The 16,648-nt window shown below is 43.7% G+C and overlaps 1 protein-coding gene across 1 annotated transcript in view; it reads right to left on the bottom strand.

Moving 5' to 3' along the window:
- The window catches only part of NLRP8 (NLR family pyrin domain containing 8), a 41,242-nt gene that overhangs the window by 7,411 nt on the left and 17,183 nt on the right, over positions 1 to 16,648 (bottom strand). Inside the window, exons 5-8 of the mRNA XM_021931467.2 lie at positions 12,438 to 12,605; positions 8,122 to 8,274; positions 3,379 to 3,549; positions 1,231 to 1,401 (exon numbers count right to left, since the gene is read on the bottom strand). Of these exons, the coding sequence (XP_021787159.1) occupies positions 1,231 to 1,401; positions 3,379 to 3,549; positions 8,122 to 8,274; positions 12,438 to 12,605 (663 nt within the window). The remainder of the gene's footprint in view (positions 1 to 1,230; positions 1,402 to 3,378; positions 3,550 to 8,121; positions 8,275 to 12,437; positions 12,606 to 16,648) is intronic.

Below are 16,648 nucleotides of genomic sequence, written 5' to 3'. Positions count from 1 at the left end.
TCATGCTGCTATAAAGACACATGCACACGTATGTTTATTGCGGCACTATTCACAACAGCAAAGACTTGGAACCAACTCAAATGTCCATCAATGATAGACTGGATTAAGAAAATGTGGCACATATACACCATGGGATACTATGTAGCCATAAAAAAGGATGAGTTCATGTCCTTTTTAGGGACATGGATGAAGCTGGAAACCATCATTCTGAGCAAAGTATTGCAAGGACAGAAAACCAAACACCGCATGTTCTTACTCACAGGTGGGAATTGAACAATGAGAACACTTGGACCCAGGGTGGGGAACATCACACACCAGGGCCTATCGTGGGGTAGGGGGAGGGGGGAGGGATAGCATTAGGAGATATACCTAATGTAAATGACGAGTTAACAGGTGCAGCATACCAACATGGCACATGTATACATATGTAACAAACCTGCATGTTGTGCACATGTACCCTAGAACTTAAAGCATAATAATAAAAAAAGAATTAAAAAGTATATAATATATAACATATTGTATATTTACATATTTTATATGTATTTTAATATATTTATTTATATATGCTTACATATACTTATATGTATAATATATAAAATAAGTATATACATATAAATGATATCTATAAAATAAGTATCTATGTGTCTGTACATATATATGTGTATAGATATGCATGTATGTATCTTTATATACATATATATGTATATGTGTATATGCGTATCTTTATATACATAGGTACATATATGTGTATATGCATATCTTATATATGTAGGTATGTACATGTGTATATGCGTATCTTTATATATGTATATATGTATCTTTATATACATATGTGTGTGTATATATCTCCTAAGTATAAAATTCAATTTCAGAAGACCAATTATATCAGGTATCAGTCTAAAACTGACAAACTCTGTTATCTTTTATTCAACTAGAAGAATATTTTCTAAAACAATTGTTAACACAGATTGCTGCATCCCACCCTCAGAGTTTCTGATTTCCTAGGTCCGAAGTGGGGCCCCAAAATTTGTATTTGTCCTGCCCAGGCGAAACTGCTGCTGATCCACACTTTGAGAACCACTGCTCAGAAGCTTCCCAGTTCTCCAATTCAATGGAGGGAACGATCCAGAAACTTAAAAAGACAGCACTTCCCTGTTATATATTCCATCCTGAGAGATGCTTATATACAATTTCTCCTGATCTCATAGGAGGAGATGAGGGGCCACTTACTCCAGGATCTGTAATGTACAGTCAGGGTTCTTCAGGGCCTCACACAGCAGGATCACTCCATCATCCTTCAGGCTATTAAAACTCAGGTCAAGACTTTTCAGGGTTTTATTTTTACAGAGCGCAGAGATCATATCCTGACAGCAATTAAAGGTCAAGTCACACTTTCTCAACCTGCAAAGAAACACAAGTAAAACAAAAAAAATGAAAACACCCTTAGGTTTTACTTCTTTGTTTTTGGGTTCTGTTTTTATTTGTTTGTTGTTTGTTTTTTGTTTTTGCATAACGGCATACCCAAGATGCAATTAACATACCACACAATTCACCCATTTAAAGTGTACCAAACATTGGTTTTCAGTCTATGTATAAAGTTGTACAATCATCACCACAATTTTAGAATATTTTTGTAAATTCAGTTTAGAATATTTCTGTTACCCCTCAAGGAAAACCCTGGACACTTGAGAAGCCACTTCTCCCTTCTTCCCTCAACCTACCCCTACCCTAACACCACTAATTTGCTTTCTTTTTCTGGATTTGCCTATTTTTGGCAAGTCATTTAAATGGAATCATACAATATGTGACCTTTTGCATTTAGCTTCTTTCATCTACCACAATATTTTGAAGATTTGTCCATGTTGTAGCATGAATCAATATTTCATTTAACAAATAACATTCCATCACGTGAATACACCATATTTTCTTTATGCCTTCATCAGAGCACAGACCCAGGTTGTTTCCAGTTCTTGGGTATTATGAGTATTATGAATAATGCTGTTGTGAACTGTGTGCAGGTTTTCATGTGGAGGTGGGTTTTTATTTCTTTGGTGGATATACCTACAAGTGGGACTGATGGTTCACAGATTAAGTCTGTGTTTCACCTTTTGAGGAACCGCCACAGCTGCTTTCCAAAGCAGTGGCACCCTTCCCTGCTTCTTTTCGGGAAGCTAAAAGTATCGATGTTTCGGGGCTATTTTGCACCACCTCATGCCTCTCACAATCATTTGCTGAGATTTACTATGCTTTGGGCATCGAATTAGGGGATGGGAATTAAAGGCAGGAATTAGGGCCCCTGCCTTTTAGCAGCTCATATTCTCATGTGAGACAAGAAATAAAGAGGCGGATTCAACGGTTATGGTTCAGTGATGTCCTAGTAAACCAGCTCTCTAAAGCAAACAAACAAAAGCCCTAGTGTGTAGTGACTGCCAGTTTCCATGGTGCAAACACTTCTGCCATGGCTGATTTCAAGCTATGAAAATGAACTGCCTTGTGACAGAGCAAGAACATCGTCATCTTGGACAGACACTGCCACTTTAAGTTCCAGCTCCCTTTCTAGCCTCATGCATTTCCAGGAAATCACTTCTCTCCTAATTACAAGTGGCTATAAAGAGCAGACAGTAAAACACAGATAAGACAGCTTGGGCACAGAGGGAGGTTGGGGGGGAAAGTCTCTCAGGTAACTGCCAAACTCCACCCTCATACCATGAGCCCCAGTAAAACAGCAGGCCTTAATAGCACATTCCTTTCCCTTCAGGTGCACTAAGACAGGGAAGCTAAAAGCAGACTCAGTGGATATGCCTGCAGCTGCAGGAAGATGTATGGGAACAGACACACAACCTTCCCTCCTAGATAAGCACAACCAAGAGTCACAGAAGCAGTCCAATCCTCTGATAAACTCTCCCATCCTGAATCCTTAAAAACTCTTAGTCTATAAGAGATTGTAGCTCTAACCTAACTCAGCCAGAAGCCCTTCTTAGGTTTGTTTTCTCTAAAATAAATCTGTCCTTAACTGTCAAGGCACCTTTTGTGTTTCTTTCCTCTTTCTTCAATTCTTACACCTTGAGGTAGTCATTCTTACAGTGATGAACAGATAGATGTCAATATTCCTTAAATTTAAAATACCCTGCAGTCCCTCTGAGTTCACTCCTGGGTATCTTGGTACACAGTTTGAGAACTCTGCCTCTAGATCATTTGTGTCTGAATCAGAAATAATAACCCTCCTCTTTATTATGCTTTCCCCCTCAGTACCAGCACCATGCCTAACATGCAGTAGGCACCTAATAAATACGTGACATAAATAAACATATAACAGGTTCTCTTCATCACCCTGTTCTGCTCCAGGGAGTTCCAAGAAGAAAACATTCTGGGACTTACACCAGCCTCTGCAGAGGACATCTCAGGTGTGACAGGGCATTCCAAATATGCTTGACCCCTTCATCTTTCAACGCATTTTCCGCCAAGCTCAGATGGGTCAGCATCTTACTCTTCCTGAGACAGGAGGCAAGGCTTTCACAAGAAAGTTGTGTAAGGTTGCAGTTCTCTATCCTATGGGAGAGAAGCACACAGATGACTAAATGGAGAGGGGTCTTTCTCTCACACAGAAGGGTGATCTTCTCAGTCAGGGCTCTCCCTCTGAATGCAGAAGCATCCTCATACCTCTGTCATCACCACTTAGGACTTCCAAGCTTTAAAGGAAAGGACAGCAGCTTTTATATGGGAACAGTGGGGTGAAGAAATTGGGGATCGATAAAATCGTTAGACTAAAAAGCTTCTGCACAGCAAAAGAAATAATCAGCAGAGTTAACAGACAGCCCACAGGATCAGGGGAAACCAGTCCCTGATATTTCAACATAGGTTCTTTTCTATTTTTGCTAAGTGTCAGCCAGTCTGAGAAATAAAGGGAAAGAGCACAAAAGAGAGAAATTTTAAAGCTGGGTGACCAGGGGGGACATCACATGTTGGCAGGTTCTGTGATGCTCCCTGAGCCGTAAAACCAGCAAGTTGTTATTAGCAATTTTCAAAGGGGAGGGAGTGTACGAATAGGGTGTGGGTCACAGAGATCACATGCTTCAAGGGCAACAAAAGATCACAAGGTCAGGGCAAGATCACAAGGTCAGGGTGAAACTAGAATTACTAATGAATTTCCATGTCCCACTGTGCACACATTGTCATTGATAAACATCTCAACAGGGTTCAAGAGCAGAGAATCAATCTGACTAGAATTCACCAGGCTGGAATTTTCTTATCCTAGTAAACCTGGTGAGCGCTGCAGGAGGCCAGAGGGCGTGTTTCATCCCTTATCTGCAACTGCATAAGGCAGACACCCCCAGAGTGGCCATTTTAGAGGCCCCCCTCCCCACCTCCCTGGGAATGCATTCCTTTCCCAGGGCTGTTCATTATTAATATTCCTTACCAGGGAAAGAATTCAAAGATATTTCTCTTACCCGTTTTCAGTAATAAGAGAAATATGGCTCCATCCTGCCTGGCCCACAGGCAGCCAAACTTTAAGGTTATCTCCCTTGTTCCCTGAAAATTTCTGTTATCCTGTTCTTTTTTTTGAGACGGAGTCTTGCTCTGTCGCCCAGGCTGGGGTGCAGTGGCCGGATCTCAGCTCACTGCAAGCTCCACCTCCCGGGTTTACGCCATTCTCCTGCCTCAGCCTCCTGAGTAGCTGGGACTACAGGCGCCCGCCACCTCGCCCGGCTAGTTTTTTGTATTTTTTAGTAGAGATGGGGTTTCACCGTGTTAGCCAGGATGGTCTCGATCTCCTGACCTCGTGATCCGCCCGTCTCGGCCTCCCAAAGTGCTGGGATTACAGGCTTGAGCCACCGCGCCCGGCCTATCCTGTTTTAAGGCACCCAGATTTCATATTGTTCAAACACACATGCTTTATGAACAATTTGTGCAGTTAACACAATCATCACAGGTCCTGAAGTGACATACATCCTCAGCTTACAAAGATGACAAGATTAAGAGATTAAAGTAAAGACAGGTATAGGAAATTATAAGAGCATTGATTGGGGAAGTGATAAATGTCCATGAAATCTTCACAATTTATGTTCTTCTGTCATGGCTACATCAGGTCCCTCTGTTCGGGGTCCCTGACTTCCTGCAACACCACAGAGTGGGAGAAAATCTTCACAATCTATACATCTGACAAAGGACTCATATTCAGAATCTACAAAGAACATATTGGCAAGAAAAAAAAAATCCCATCAGAAAGTGGGCTAAGGACATGAATAGACAATTCCTAAAAGAAGATATGTAAATGGCCAACAAGCAAATGGAAAAATGCTTGACATGACTAAGTATCAGGGAAATGCAAATCAAAACCTCAATGAGATACCACCTCACTCCTGCAAGAATGGCTATAATAAAACAATAAAAAAAATAGGTGTTGGTGAAAAGGTAACACTTTTACACTGTTGATGGAAATGTAAACTGGTACAGCCATCATGGAAAACAGTGTGGAGATTCCTTGAAGAACTAAAAGTAGAACTACCATTTGATGCAGCAATCCCACTACTGGGTATCTACCCTGAGGAAAAGAAGTCATTATATGAAAAAGATACTTGCACACACGTGTTTATAGCAGCACAATTTGCAATTGTAAAAATATGGAACCAGCCCAAATGCCCATAAATCAATGAGTGGATAAAGAAAATGTGATACACACACACACACACACACACACACACACACACACACACCATGGAATACTACTCAGCCATAAAAAAGGAAAAAATAATGGCATTTGCAGTAACCTGGGTAGAATTGGAGACTATTTTTCTTTTTTTTCTTTTGAGACGGAGTCCCACTCTGTTGCTGGAGTGCAGTGGTGCGATATCGGCTCACTGCAAGCTCCACCTCCTGCTTTCACGCCATTCTCCTGCCTCAGCCTCCCAAGTAGCTGGGACTACAGGTGCCCACCACTGCGCCTGGCTAATTTTTTGTGTTTTTAGTAGAGACGGGGTTTCACCGTGGTCTCGATCTTCTGACCTCGCGATTCGCCGCCTCGGCCCTGCCAAAGTGCTGGGATTACAGGCGTGAGCCACCATGCCTGGTGGGAGACTATTTTTCTAAGTGAAGTAACTCAGGAATGGAAACCAAACATAGTATGTTCTCACTCGTATGTGAGAGCTAAGCTATGAGGACACAAAGGCATAAGAATGATACACAGGACTTTGGGGACTTGGGGGAAATGGTGGGGGGTGGCAAGGGACAAAAGACTATACATTGGGTACAGTGTACACTGCTCGGGTGTTGGGTACACCAAAATCCCAGAAATCACCACTAAAAAGTTTATGTAACAAAACACCACCTGTTCCCCCAAAACTTATTGAAACAAAAATTAAAACCTGAAAAAAAAAAAGACTAGGTGCGGTGGCTCACATCTGTAATCCCAGCACTTTGGGAAGCCAAGGAAGGTGGATCACCTGCAGACAGGAGTTCAAGACCAGTCTGGCCAACATGGCAAAACCCCATGTCTACTAAAAATACAAAAAGTAGCTGGGCATGGTGGCAGGCACCTGTAATCCCAGCTACCCAGGTACTCAGGAGGCTGAGGCAGGACAATCACTTGAACCCAGGAGGCAGAGCTTGCAGTGAGCTGAGATCATGCCACTGCACTTCAGCCTGGGCAACAGACCAAGATTCTGTATCAAAAAAAAAAAAAATTAAAACATAGAAAATAAATATATGGGATTAAGAGGGAAGAGAAAGGGACCACCAATAATCAAAGAACAAATAGCAGACATGGAGATGGCCTAAGAAGAGACATAATTTCCAAAGTTATAATAAAGGAAAGACACATTAAATACATGGGAAGACATGCAAATTAGAGAAACTAAGATGAACAGTCAGATGATTAAAAAAATAGTCACTAGTAATCAAGGAAATGCAAATTAAAACCGTAAGGTACCATTTCCTGCCCAACAGATTGTCAACAATAGTAACAAAAACACTGACAATAACAAGACTTGGAGAAGAATTTGGAGTTAGGGGCACTTTCATACCCATTGCTCTGGCCAATTGGTACACGCTGGAAACAAACCCAGAAAAACTGAAGATGAATACTCACCATGGCCCAGTAATTCTGTTCTTAATGTTCATCACAACGTGTGTGCATGTGTGTGTGTGTGTGTGTGTGTGTCTCTGTGTGTAGCCAACAATTGGAAGCAGCTCAAACCTCAACTGTGAGTAGAATAAATAACTAAATTCTTGGATATTCATATCAATATCATTCTGTAGTGAAGAGGAATTAACATAGAAGCAACTCAACAGATGAACACGAAGATATAGATCAGGAAAAAAAACACATCACAGGTGATGCTTTTATGTAAAATCCTTTTTTTTTTTTTTTTTTTGAAACGGAGTCTCACTCTGTCATTCAGCCTGAAGTGCAGTGGTGAGATACCAGCTCACTGCAACATCTGCCTCCCGGGTTCAAGCGATTCTCCTACCTCAGACTCCTGAGTAGCTGGGATTACAGGTGTACACCACCATGCCTGGCTAATTTTTGTATTTTTAGTAGAGACGGGGTTCCACCATGTTGGCCAGGCTGGTCTCAAACTCCTGACCTCAGGTGATCTGCCCGCCTCGGCCTCCCAAAGTGTTGGGATTACAGGCGTGAGCCACCGCACCTGGCCCTTTTATGTAAAATTCAAAGCAACGCAAAATGATGTGATGCCTGTTTAAGGATACATGGGTAGTAATAATAATACTATACATAAATTAAGGAGCCTGATCAGCCTGATTAAATATGTCATCATAGTGGGGTCAGGGGCAGGGTTGATAAAACCAGTGAGGACAGGGGAAAACAGAACTGATGACTTCTATTTCATAAACGGGATGATGGATACATAGGACTCATTATGCTTGATATATTATAGCATATTAGGTATAAATCCATACTTTTATGTAGACATGTTATTTCTCTTTCATTCTTGGCTGGACCCTTACTGACCTATCTATATAATTACATCAATCACAAGACTTACATTTGCTCCTACACATGTACCTTCCCTATGACTGCTTTTCTCACAGAAGCACTAAATCTACCAAACCACCACCACCACCACCACCACAACCACAACCACAGCCACCAGAAAGACTTACGACAGCCTCTCCAGCTGGGCCACGGACAGGTAACACGCCCCACAGTTCTCCAGGGAGTTTTTTGTTAGTATGAGAGTCTTTAGATGTCTGTTAACTTGAAGATTACTGCCAAGATCAGTCCAAATTCTAGGGGTGGCCAAGCAGTCTTCCAACCTGTAGAAGCCAGACACAAATACTGAGCCGTGGCTCTGGGGAAATTGGTACCCGTAGAGCCTCCTGGATCCCACCATCTCACATCTCGGTCTTCACAGCAGAGCCTCGGGGGACTATTTCCAACTTTCCAGCCAGCACACCTGCACCAAGCTCAGGAACTTCCTACCAAGTCATCAGCAGAAAACAACCCACTCTTGGGGTTGTCATCAACTGGACTACAATAACGACTGAGCTCTAATTCTCTCCATTCATCTCCTTGAAACACAAATTTCAAAACAAGTTGGCTGGAAAATGATCATGGTGTATATTTATGGGGTCCAATGTAATATTTTCATTTATGTGTACATTATAGAAAGAGTCAATCAAGCTAATTAACATATCCATCATCTCACCAACTTAATTTTTTTGGCAGTGAGAATGTTAAAAATCTTCTCCTTTAGCGACTTTGAAATATCACATTATTATTAGTTAGGGTCACCCTGCTGTGCAGTAGACCTCAATGCTTACTTCTCCTGTCTCATACTTTGTGCATTTATTTGCCAGTCATCATCAAGGTGAAGAACTTAGATTCAGTGACGTCAGGGAATTTTTCCTGAGTCTCATGGCCACTGTCTTCTCAGGCTGGATTTTGACCTCAAGGTGGGCTGTTTATATAAAGACATTCAGTGAAGCATTGTGCTTACCACCTTCCAGGTTCCAGCCACCTGAGCTTTCTGTTCTGTGCAAGAAAGGCAATGAAATGCAGAGATTATCCAAGCTACATTCAGCTCTGTTGGATGTAAAGGAGCAACGCTGGCAGATGAAAACAAAACGAGAGGTCATACAAATTCTGTTGAGAGAAGGTTCACACATGGAAAGGCTGGAAAGTGGGGTCTGAACTAAAAGTGGAGCTACCATTCGATCTTTGGGCAGCTACACAAAGAAAAAGAAGTCTTCATGTGAAAAAGACACTTTCACATGCATGTTTATAGCAGCACAATTCACAGTTGCAAAGATATGGAACTCACTTGAGTACTAAAGAGTGGGTAAGGAAAATGTGGTATATACATACCACGGAATACTACTCAGTCATGAAAAAGGAATGAAATGATGTCTTTAGCAGCAACTTGGATGGAGTTGGAGGCCATTATTCTAAGTAACTCAGGGATGGAAAACCAAACATCGTATGTTCTCATTTACAGGTGGGAGCTAAGCTATGATGATGCAAAGGCATAAGAATGATATAATAGACTCAGGGGACTTGTGGTTGGGGTGAAGGTTGGAAGGAGGTGAGGGATAAAAGACTACATAAGGGGGACAGAGTACACTACTCGGGTAACAAGTGCACTAAATTCTTAGAAATCACCACTAAAGAACTTATCCATGTAACCAAAAACCACCTGTATCCTAAAAACTATGAATATAAACAAACCATAAAAGTAGAGTCTGAGTAGGGGCATGGCAGTAAATGTTTAACCACTGCCGTTCTGGAGAAGGAAGTCCTGATGTGCAGTGTTTGCCAGTGCCTGTGGTGTAAATGCCTCTGCCATGGCTGATTTTCAGCTCACAGTGGGAGGTCACTGAGTGAGGAGCTGGGAGGAGGTGCAGAGCAGTGCCCCATGACATCCTGTCTCCACCAAATGGGTACGGTAGACGGCGGCAGCAGCCCCAAGGCAGTGGTCAGGAGCTGGCAAGCGGTGGCTCATGGGCCTCCTCTGGAGTGCCACTTGGTTTTCTACAGCATTATCCACTAAGAATGTTTTCAAATAAAACATTATTTTATTTTATTTATTATTATTTTTTTTGAGACAGAGTTCTGCTCTTATTGCCCAGGCTGGAGTGCAACGGCACAGTCTCGGTTCACTGCATCCTCCACTTCCTGGATTCAAGCGATTCTCCTGCCTCAGCCTCCTGAGTATCTGGGATTGCAGGCATATGCTACCACAACTGGCTAATTTTGTATTTTTAGTAGAGACGGGGTTTCACCATGTTGGTCAGGCTGGTCTCAAACTCCTGACCTCAGGTGATCCACCCGCCTCGACCTCCCAAAGTGCTGGGATTACAGGCATGAGCCACCGTGCCCGGCCTATTTTATTTTATTTTTTTTGAGATGGAGTTTTTGCTCTGTCACCCAGGCTGGAGTGCAATGGAGCAATCTCGGCTCACTGCAACCTCCACCTCCGGGATTCAAGCAATTCTCCTGCCTCGGCCTCCTGAGTAGCTAGGATTACAGGTGCACACCACCACACCTGGCTAATTTTTGTATTTTTAGTAGAGAACGGGTTTCGCCATGTTGCCAAGGCTGGTCTCAAACTCTCAACTTCAGGTGATGCACCCGCCTCAGCCTCCCAAAGGACTAGGATTACAGGCATGAGCCACCGTGTCCAGCCCCCACAAAAATTTTTAGATGGTTAAAAAATTATTAAAAGAAGAATATTTTGTGACATATGAAAATTATATTAATTCATGTTTCAGTGTACATAAAGTTTTATTGGGACATAGCTGTATCCATTTGTTTACCTACGAACTCTGGCAGCCTTGGCACTGCAATGGCAGAGAGGAGCCATCAGGATGGAGACGGCATGGCCCCAGAGGCCAAAAGTGTTTCTTATCTGGCTTGTCATAGAAAAAGTTTGCTGAACCCTAGCAGGGATAATAATGAACCATACAATAATTAGGAAACAATGCATTTTGATTCTCTCTGACTTTTGTTGTTTAATATATTTGTAAGCCTATGATTTCATTTTGAAAAACGTTGTTTAACAATTGGCTCATGAAATCCTCGAATGATGAAAAATCAGCTCTTGCAGGCTGCATGTGATCCAGTCATCCTCTGCTGCTACATACCCCAAGAAAAGGAAATCCGTCCATCAAAGAGATGTATGTACTACCACGATTGTTGCAGCTCTGTTCTCAGTAGTTAAGATTCAGAAACAACCTAAGTGTCCATCAGATAAATGGATAAAGAAAATGTGGTACATATACACAATGGAGTACCATTCAGCCATGAAACAGAGTAAGATTCAGTCATTTGCAATGACATGGATGGAACTGGAGATCATTCTGTTAAGTGAAATAAGCCAGGCACAGAAAGGGAAACCACATGTTCTCACTTATTTGTGGGATCTAAAAATCAAAACAATTGAACTCATGGACATAGAGAGTAGGAGGATGGTCACCAGGGGCTGGGAAGGGTAGTGGGAGGGTGGAGAGCAGGGGAAGGTCAGGACTGTTAAAACCATTTATCCCTAGTGTTCCATTATTGGAACACTAAGCACGTGGGAGTCATTTATATCTCACTGCTCAAGGTCATCGCCAAGGTCTGATTGAAAAATTTCAAAACATTGCAGCCTTAGGCATAAACGGGTTAACAGGTTAAAAAAGAATAAGACCTAGTATTCGCTAGCACAACAGAGGAACTATAGTTAATAATAAATTGTACTTTCCAAAATAACTAAAAGTATAAATCAATTGTTTGTAATACAAAGGATAAATGTTTGAAGGGCTAGATCTCCCATTCTCCAAGACGTGATTATTTCACATTGCATGCTTGAACCAAAACATCTTACGTGCCCCACAAATATATACACCTACTATGTATTCACAAAAATTAAAATAAAAAGTTAGAAAATATCCAGCTTTTACAATCCAGTAGGAGGTGCTCCAGTTCACTGCTGGGGCTCAGGTTTCCTGGTATCAGATGGATCTAGAACATGGTCAAATAGTACTTTTTTTTTTTTTTTTTTTCTTCAGACTGAGTCTCGCTCTGTCACCCAGGCTGGAGTGCAGTGGTGCGATCTTGGCTCGCTGCAACCTCCACCACCAGGGTTCAAGCGATTATCCTGCCTCAGCCTCCTGAGTACCTGAGATTACAGCCCATAATTACAGTAGCTGAGATTAGCCTGCCACCACACCAGTTAATTTTTTGTTTTTTTAGTAGAGATGGGGTTTCACCATGTTGGCCAGGCTGGTCTCTTGACCTCGTGATCCTCCCGCCTTGGCCTCCCAAAGTGCTGGGATTACAGGCATAAGCCACCATGCCTGGTCCAAATTGTACTTTTAAAGTTGAACAAAGCCAACAACAGATCAAAGAAAAGAGAGGGAAACTGAGCCTCTCAACACCACCCCTGAAAAGACCATCCCAGTACCCCGATTCCCGCTCTACCCGCCGTCTCAAATCTTACCTGAGACATTGCAGACGGCACCGGGGGGATCTCAGTGCTTTGCATAGAAGCTTCACAACATTGGACTCCACTTCCACATGTTGTATTTCCAAGTATCTCAGATGCTTGTTCCCCATTAAAACACCGATTAAGTCCTGATTCAACATAGTGCTATTCACACGCCTTAAGCTGGAGAGGGAAGAGCGTCTCCTTGGAATAGGGTCCTGTCTACATTTGTAGAATTCTGCGGCCTCACAAAGGAGGCTCCCGGAAGCTGCAGCTGTGTTTGGGACAGGTGTGGTCCCACCCTCAGGGGGTTTACAATTGAATTCAGGACGCAGACATTAAAGAGCGATACAAACCTGTGATTATTCAGGTCCTATCCTGGGAAAACTGTAAGCCAAAATGAATGGCTCATTTTCTTTATGCGGTCTATCACTGATGGGCATTTGGATTGGAACCATCATTCTCAGCAAACTAACACAAGAACAGAAAACCAAACACCGCACGTTCACACGTGTAAGTGGGAGTTCAACAAGAGAACACATGGACACAGGGAGGGGAACATCACACACCGGGGCCTGTTGGAGGCTGGGGAGCAAGGGGAGGGAGAGTATTAGGACAAACACCTAACGTAGATGATGGGTTGATGGGTGCAGCAAATCACCATGGCACGTGCATACCTATGTAACAAACCTGCACGTTCTGCATATGTACCCCAGAACTTAAAGTATAGTAAAAAAAAAATTTGTTTTAATGAATGACTTCGCTGGGCGCAGTAGCTCACGCCTGTAATCCCAGCACTTTGGGAAGCCGAGGCGGGCGGATCAGGAGATCGAGACCATCCTGGCAAACACGGTGAAACCCCGTCTCTATTAAAAATACAAAAAAATTAGCCGGGCATGGTGGTGGCCGGCGCCTGTAGTCCCAGCTACTCGGAAGGCTGAGGCAGGAGAATGGCGTGAACCCACGAGGCGGAGCTTGCAGTGAGCCGAGATCATGCCACTGCACTCCAGCCCCGGCGACAGAGCGAGACTGCGTCTCAAAAAAAAAAAAAAAGAAGAATGACTCACAGGATCGAATTTGATTAGGCTGAGGTCCATGAAGCCTTTCCTAACGCAAAGGGAACGTCGTCCTATTCCTGAAGGATTCAGAGGACTGTTTTTCCCCACACTCTCCTGAAATCATGCTTTTTGTTTTAAAATTTTTATTTATATTTCTTTGATAACAAAGCTCAGCTATTTTTTTTCCCCCTTGTGAGACAGAGTCTCACTCTGTTGCCCGGGCTGGAGTGCAGTGGTGCGATCTCAGCTCACTGCAACCTCTGCCTCCCGGATTCAAGTGATTCTCCTGCCTCAGCCTCCCAAGTAGCTGGGACTACAGGCACCCACTACCACGCCTGGCTAATGTTTGTATTTTTAGCAGAGACAGGGTTTTATTGTTGGCCAGGCTGGTCTTGAACTCCTGACCTCAAGTCATCCGTCTGCCTTGGCCTCCCAAAGTGCTGGGATTACAGGCATGAGGCACCACGCCCGGCCTACAAAGTCCAACTTTCTGATCTACTTTCTTTTTTGAAAAAGTTTTGTAGATATGGGGTCTCACTTATTGTCCAGGCTTCTCTTCCACTCCTGGCCTCAAGTGATCCTACTGCCTCAGCCTCCCAAAGTGTTGGGATTACAGTCATGAGCCACTACTGCTTACCATCATGCTCCTTTTCTAAAACTAGGAACACAGATTTGCTCTGCACCTCTAATGCTTACGTTCAATGCTGAATCTCTTTCTAATTAGTTGTTTAAAAACAGTTTGCTTGAGGTATAATTGATATACAAACCTTGCATATATTTAACATATACAATTTGATGAGTTTGCACTATGCAGATATTCATGACGCCATCATCACAATGGAGGTGGTTAACTAGTTCTTTTTTTTCCTTTTATTTTTTTTGAGACAGTCGTGCTCTGTGACCCAGGCTGGAGTGCAGTGGCGCAATCTTGGCTCACTGCAACCTCCACCTCCCAGGTTCAAGCAATTCTCCTGCCTCAGTCTCCCATGTAACTGGGATTACAGACGCATGCCACCACACCCAGTTAATTTTTTAAAATATTTTTAGTAGAGACAGGGTTTCACCGGGTTGCCTAGGCTGGTTGCAAACTCCTGAGCTCAGGCAATCTGTCCGCCTCAGCCTCCCAAAGTGCTGGGATGACAGGCGTGAGCCACCGCGCCTGGCCAGCTAACTAGTTCTTCTGCATTCAATCAGTCCATGAGGCGGGGCCCCTTTTGTGGAACATGGAGTTCAGAACTGAGTTCTCAGCTCAGTTCAACAGCCCTAGTCGCACCACCTTTCACGAGTCACGTAACCTCCCTAAAGTTCAGTTTCAGGTCTAGGAGGGAGAGTATACGACATGTTCTCCTTAGGATGGCTGTGAGAATTCACGCCGTGAAATTCTCAGCCCACTGTTTGTCACATAGTAGGCACCCAGTAAGCAGGAGCGAATAATAACCATTATAGTAACAGGAGAGAACATATATCTGATAATGGCCAGGAGCCATGTGGATGCCTGGTAGCTTATTTCAAGGAAGGGGCCAGTGGTTCACATGGTAAATTATCGGGTTTTTGGATCTTAAAAACTCTAGAGAGACAGCATATGGAGTAGTGGCTAAGAGAACTGATTCTGGGGCCGGATTTGACTGCTTAGTAATGATGTAACCTCATGCCTCAGTTTCTTCATCTGTGAAATAGGGACACCTACTGCTTGGGGTGAGTTTTAAGAGAATTCACGTGCAAAGAACTTAAGATAGCCTAGCAGACGGTGGGCAATGCATACACGTTCACTCTTACATTGTTAAAAATAGTGGCTGGGTGTGGTGGCTCACACTTATAATCCCAGCACTTTGGGAGGCTGAGACGGGTGGATCACTTAAGATCAAAAGTTCGAGCCAGGCGCGGTGGCTCAAGCCTGTAATCCCAGCACTTTGGGAGGCCGAGAAAGGCGGATCACGAGGTCAGGAGATCGAGACCATCCTGACTAACACGGTGAAACCCTGTCTCTACTAAAAAATACAAAAAACTAGCCGGGCAAGGTGGCGTGCGCCTGTAGTCCCAGCTACTCAGGAGGCTGAGGCAGGAGAATGGTGTAAACTCGGGAGGCGGAGCTTGCAGTGAGCTGAGATCCGGCCACTGCAGTCCAGCCTGGGTGACACAGCAAGACTCCGTCCCCCCCCCCAAAAAAAAAAAAAAAAGATCAAAAGTTCGAAATCAGCTTGGGCAACATAGGGAGACCTTGTCTCTACAAAAAAATTTAAAAAAATTAGCTGGGCAATGGTGGGATATGTCTGTGGCCCCAATCACACGAGAGGCTGAGGCGGGAGGATTGCTTGAGCCCAGGTCAAGGTTGCAGTGAGCCATGATCATGCCACTGTACTCCAGCCTGAGCAAGAGAGCAAGATCCTACTTGGAAAAGAAATGAAGCAATGTTTCTCCTCCTCCATGTAAATCTCTTCCTTCCCAACCCAGTTCAAACATGCCCTCTTTGGTGAGGCTTACCCTACGCAGGCACCTGCTAACGGTGGTATGTTAGAGAAGCACAGTGTTGGTGAAGATGAGCTTTGGGCTGTCTGCAGTGGAGTGCTTTACCTAAGGCTTGTCAACTGCAGGGTCTTAGACAAACCACTTAACCTCTCCAGCTCTCACTTTGCTTAAAAAAAAAAAAAAAAAAAAAAAATGGGGGCTGGGCGTGGCAGCTCACGTCTGTAATCCCAGCACCTTTGGAGGCTGAGGAGGGCAGATCACTTGAGGTCAGGAGTTTGAGACCAGTCTGACCAACATGGTGAAACCCCATCTCTACTAAAAATACAAAAACTAGCCAGGCGTGGTGGTGCATGCCCGTAGTCCCAGCTACGCGGGAGGCTGAGGCAGGAGAATCGCTTGAACCTGGGATGGGGAGGTTGCAGTGAGCTGAGATCCCCCCACTGCACTCTAGCCTGGACAACAGAGTGAGACTCCATTTTTCAAAAGAAGGGGGAATAATAATACATATTAATACTTTAAAGGAACGCAGCGATGGACCATACTCAGTGCTCAGGTCGCGCGTGGCTTCTGTGAGGCAGTGTCCCTCCACAGAGTAACCACCACACCCTGGGTTACACAGTGCTGGTTCTGCTTCGGGCACAATCCTACGGGCTTCGCAAGAAGGACTGCATTTAATCTCTCCATCATGATCATTTAATTTTA

Source organism: Papio anubis, chromosome 20 (genome assembly GCF_008728515.1).
Source record: "Papio anubis isolate 15944 chromosome 20, Panubis1.0, whole genome shotgun sequence".
In the NCBI taxonomy this organism is placed as follows: domain Eukaryota; kingdom Metazoa; phylum Chordata; class Mammalia; order Primates; family Cercopithecidae; genus Papio; species Papio anubis.
The sequence above is the reverse complement of the archived record's forward strand: the minus strand, read 5'-3'. Positions and strand labels throughout refer to the sequence as shown.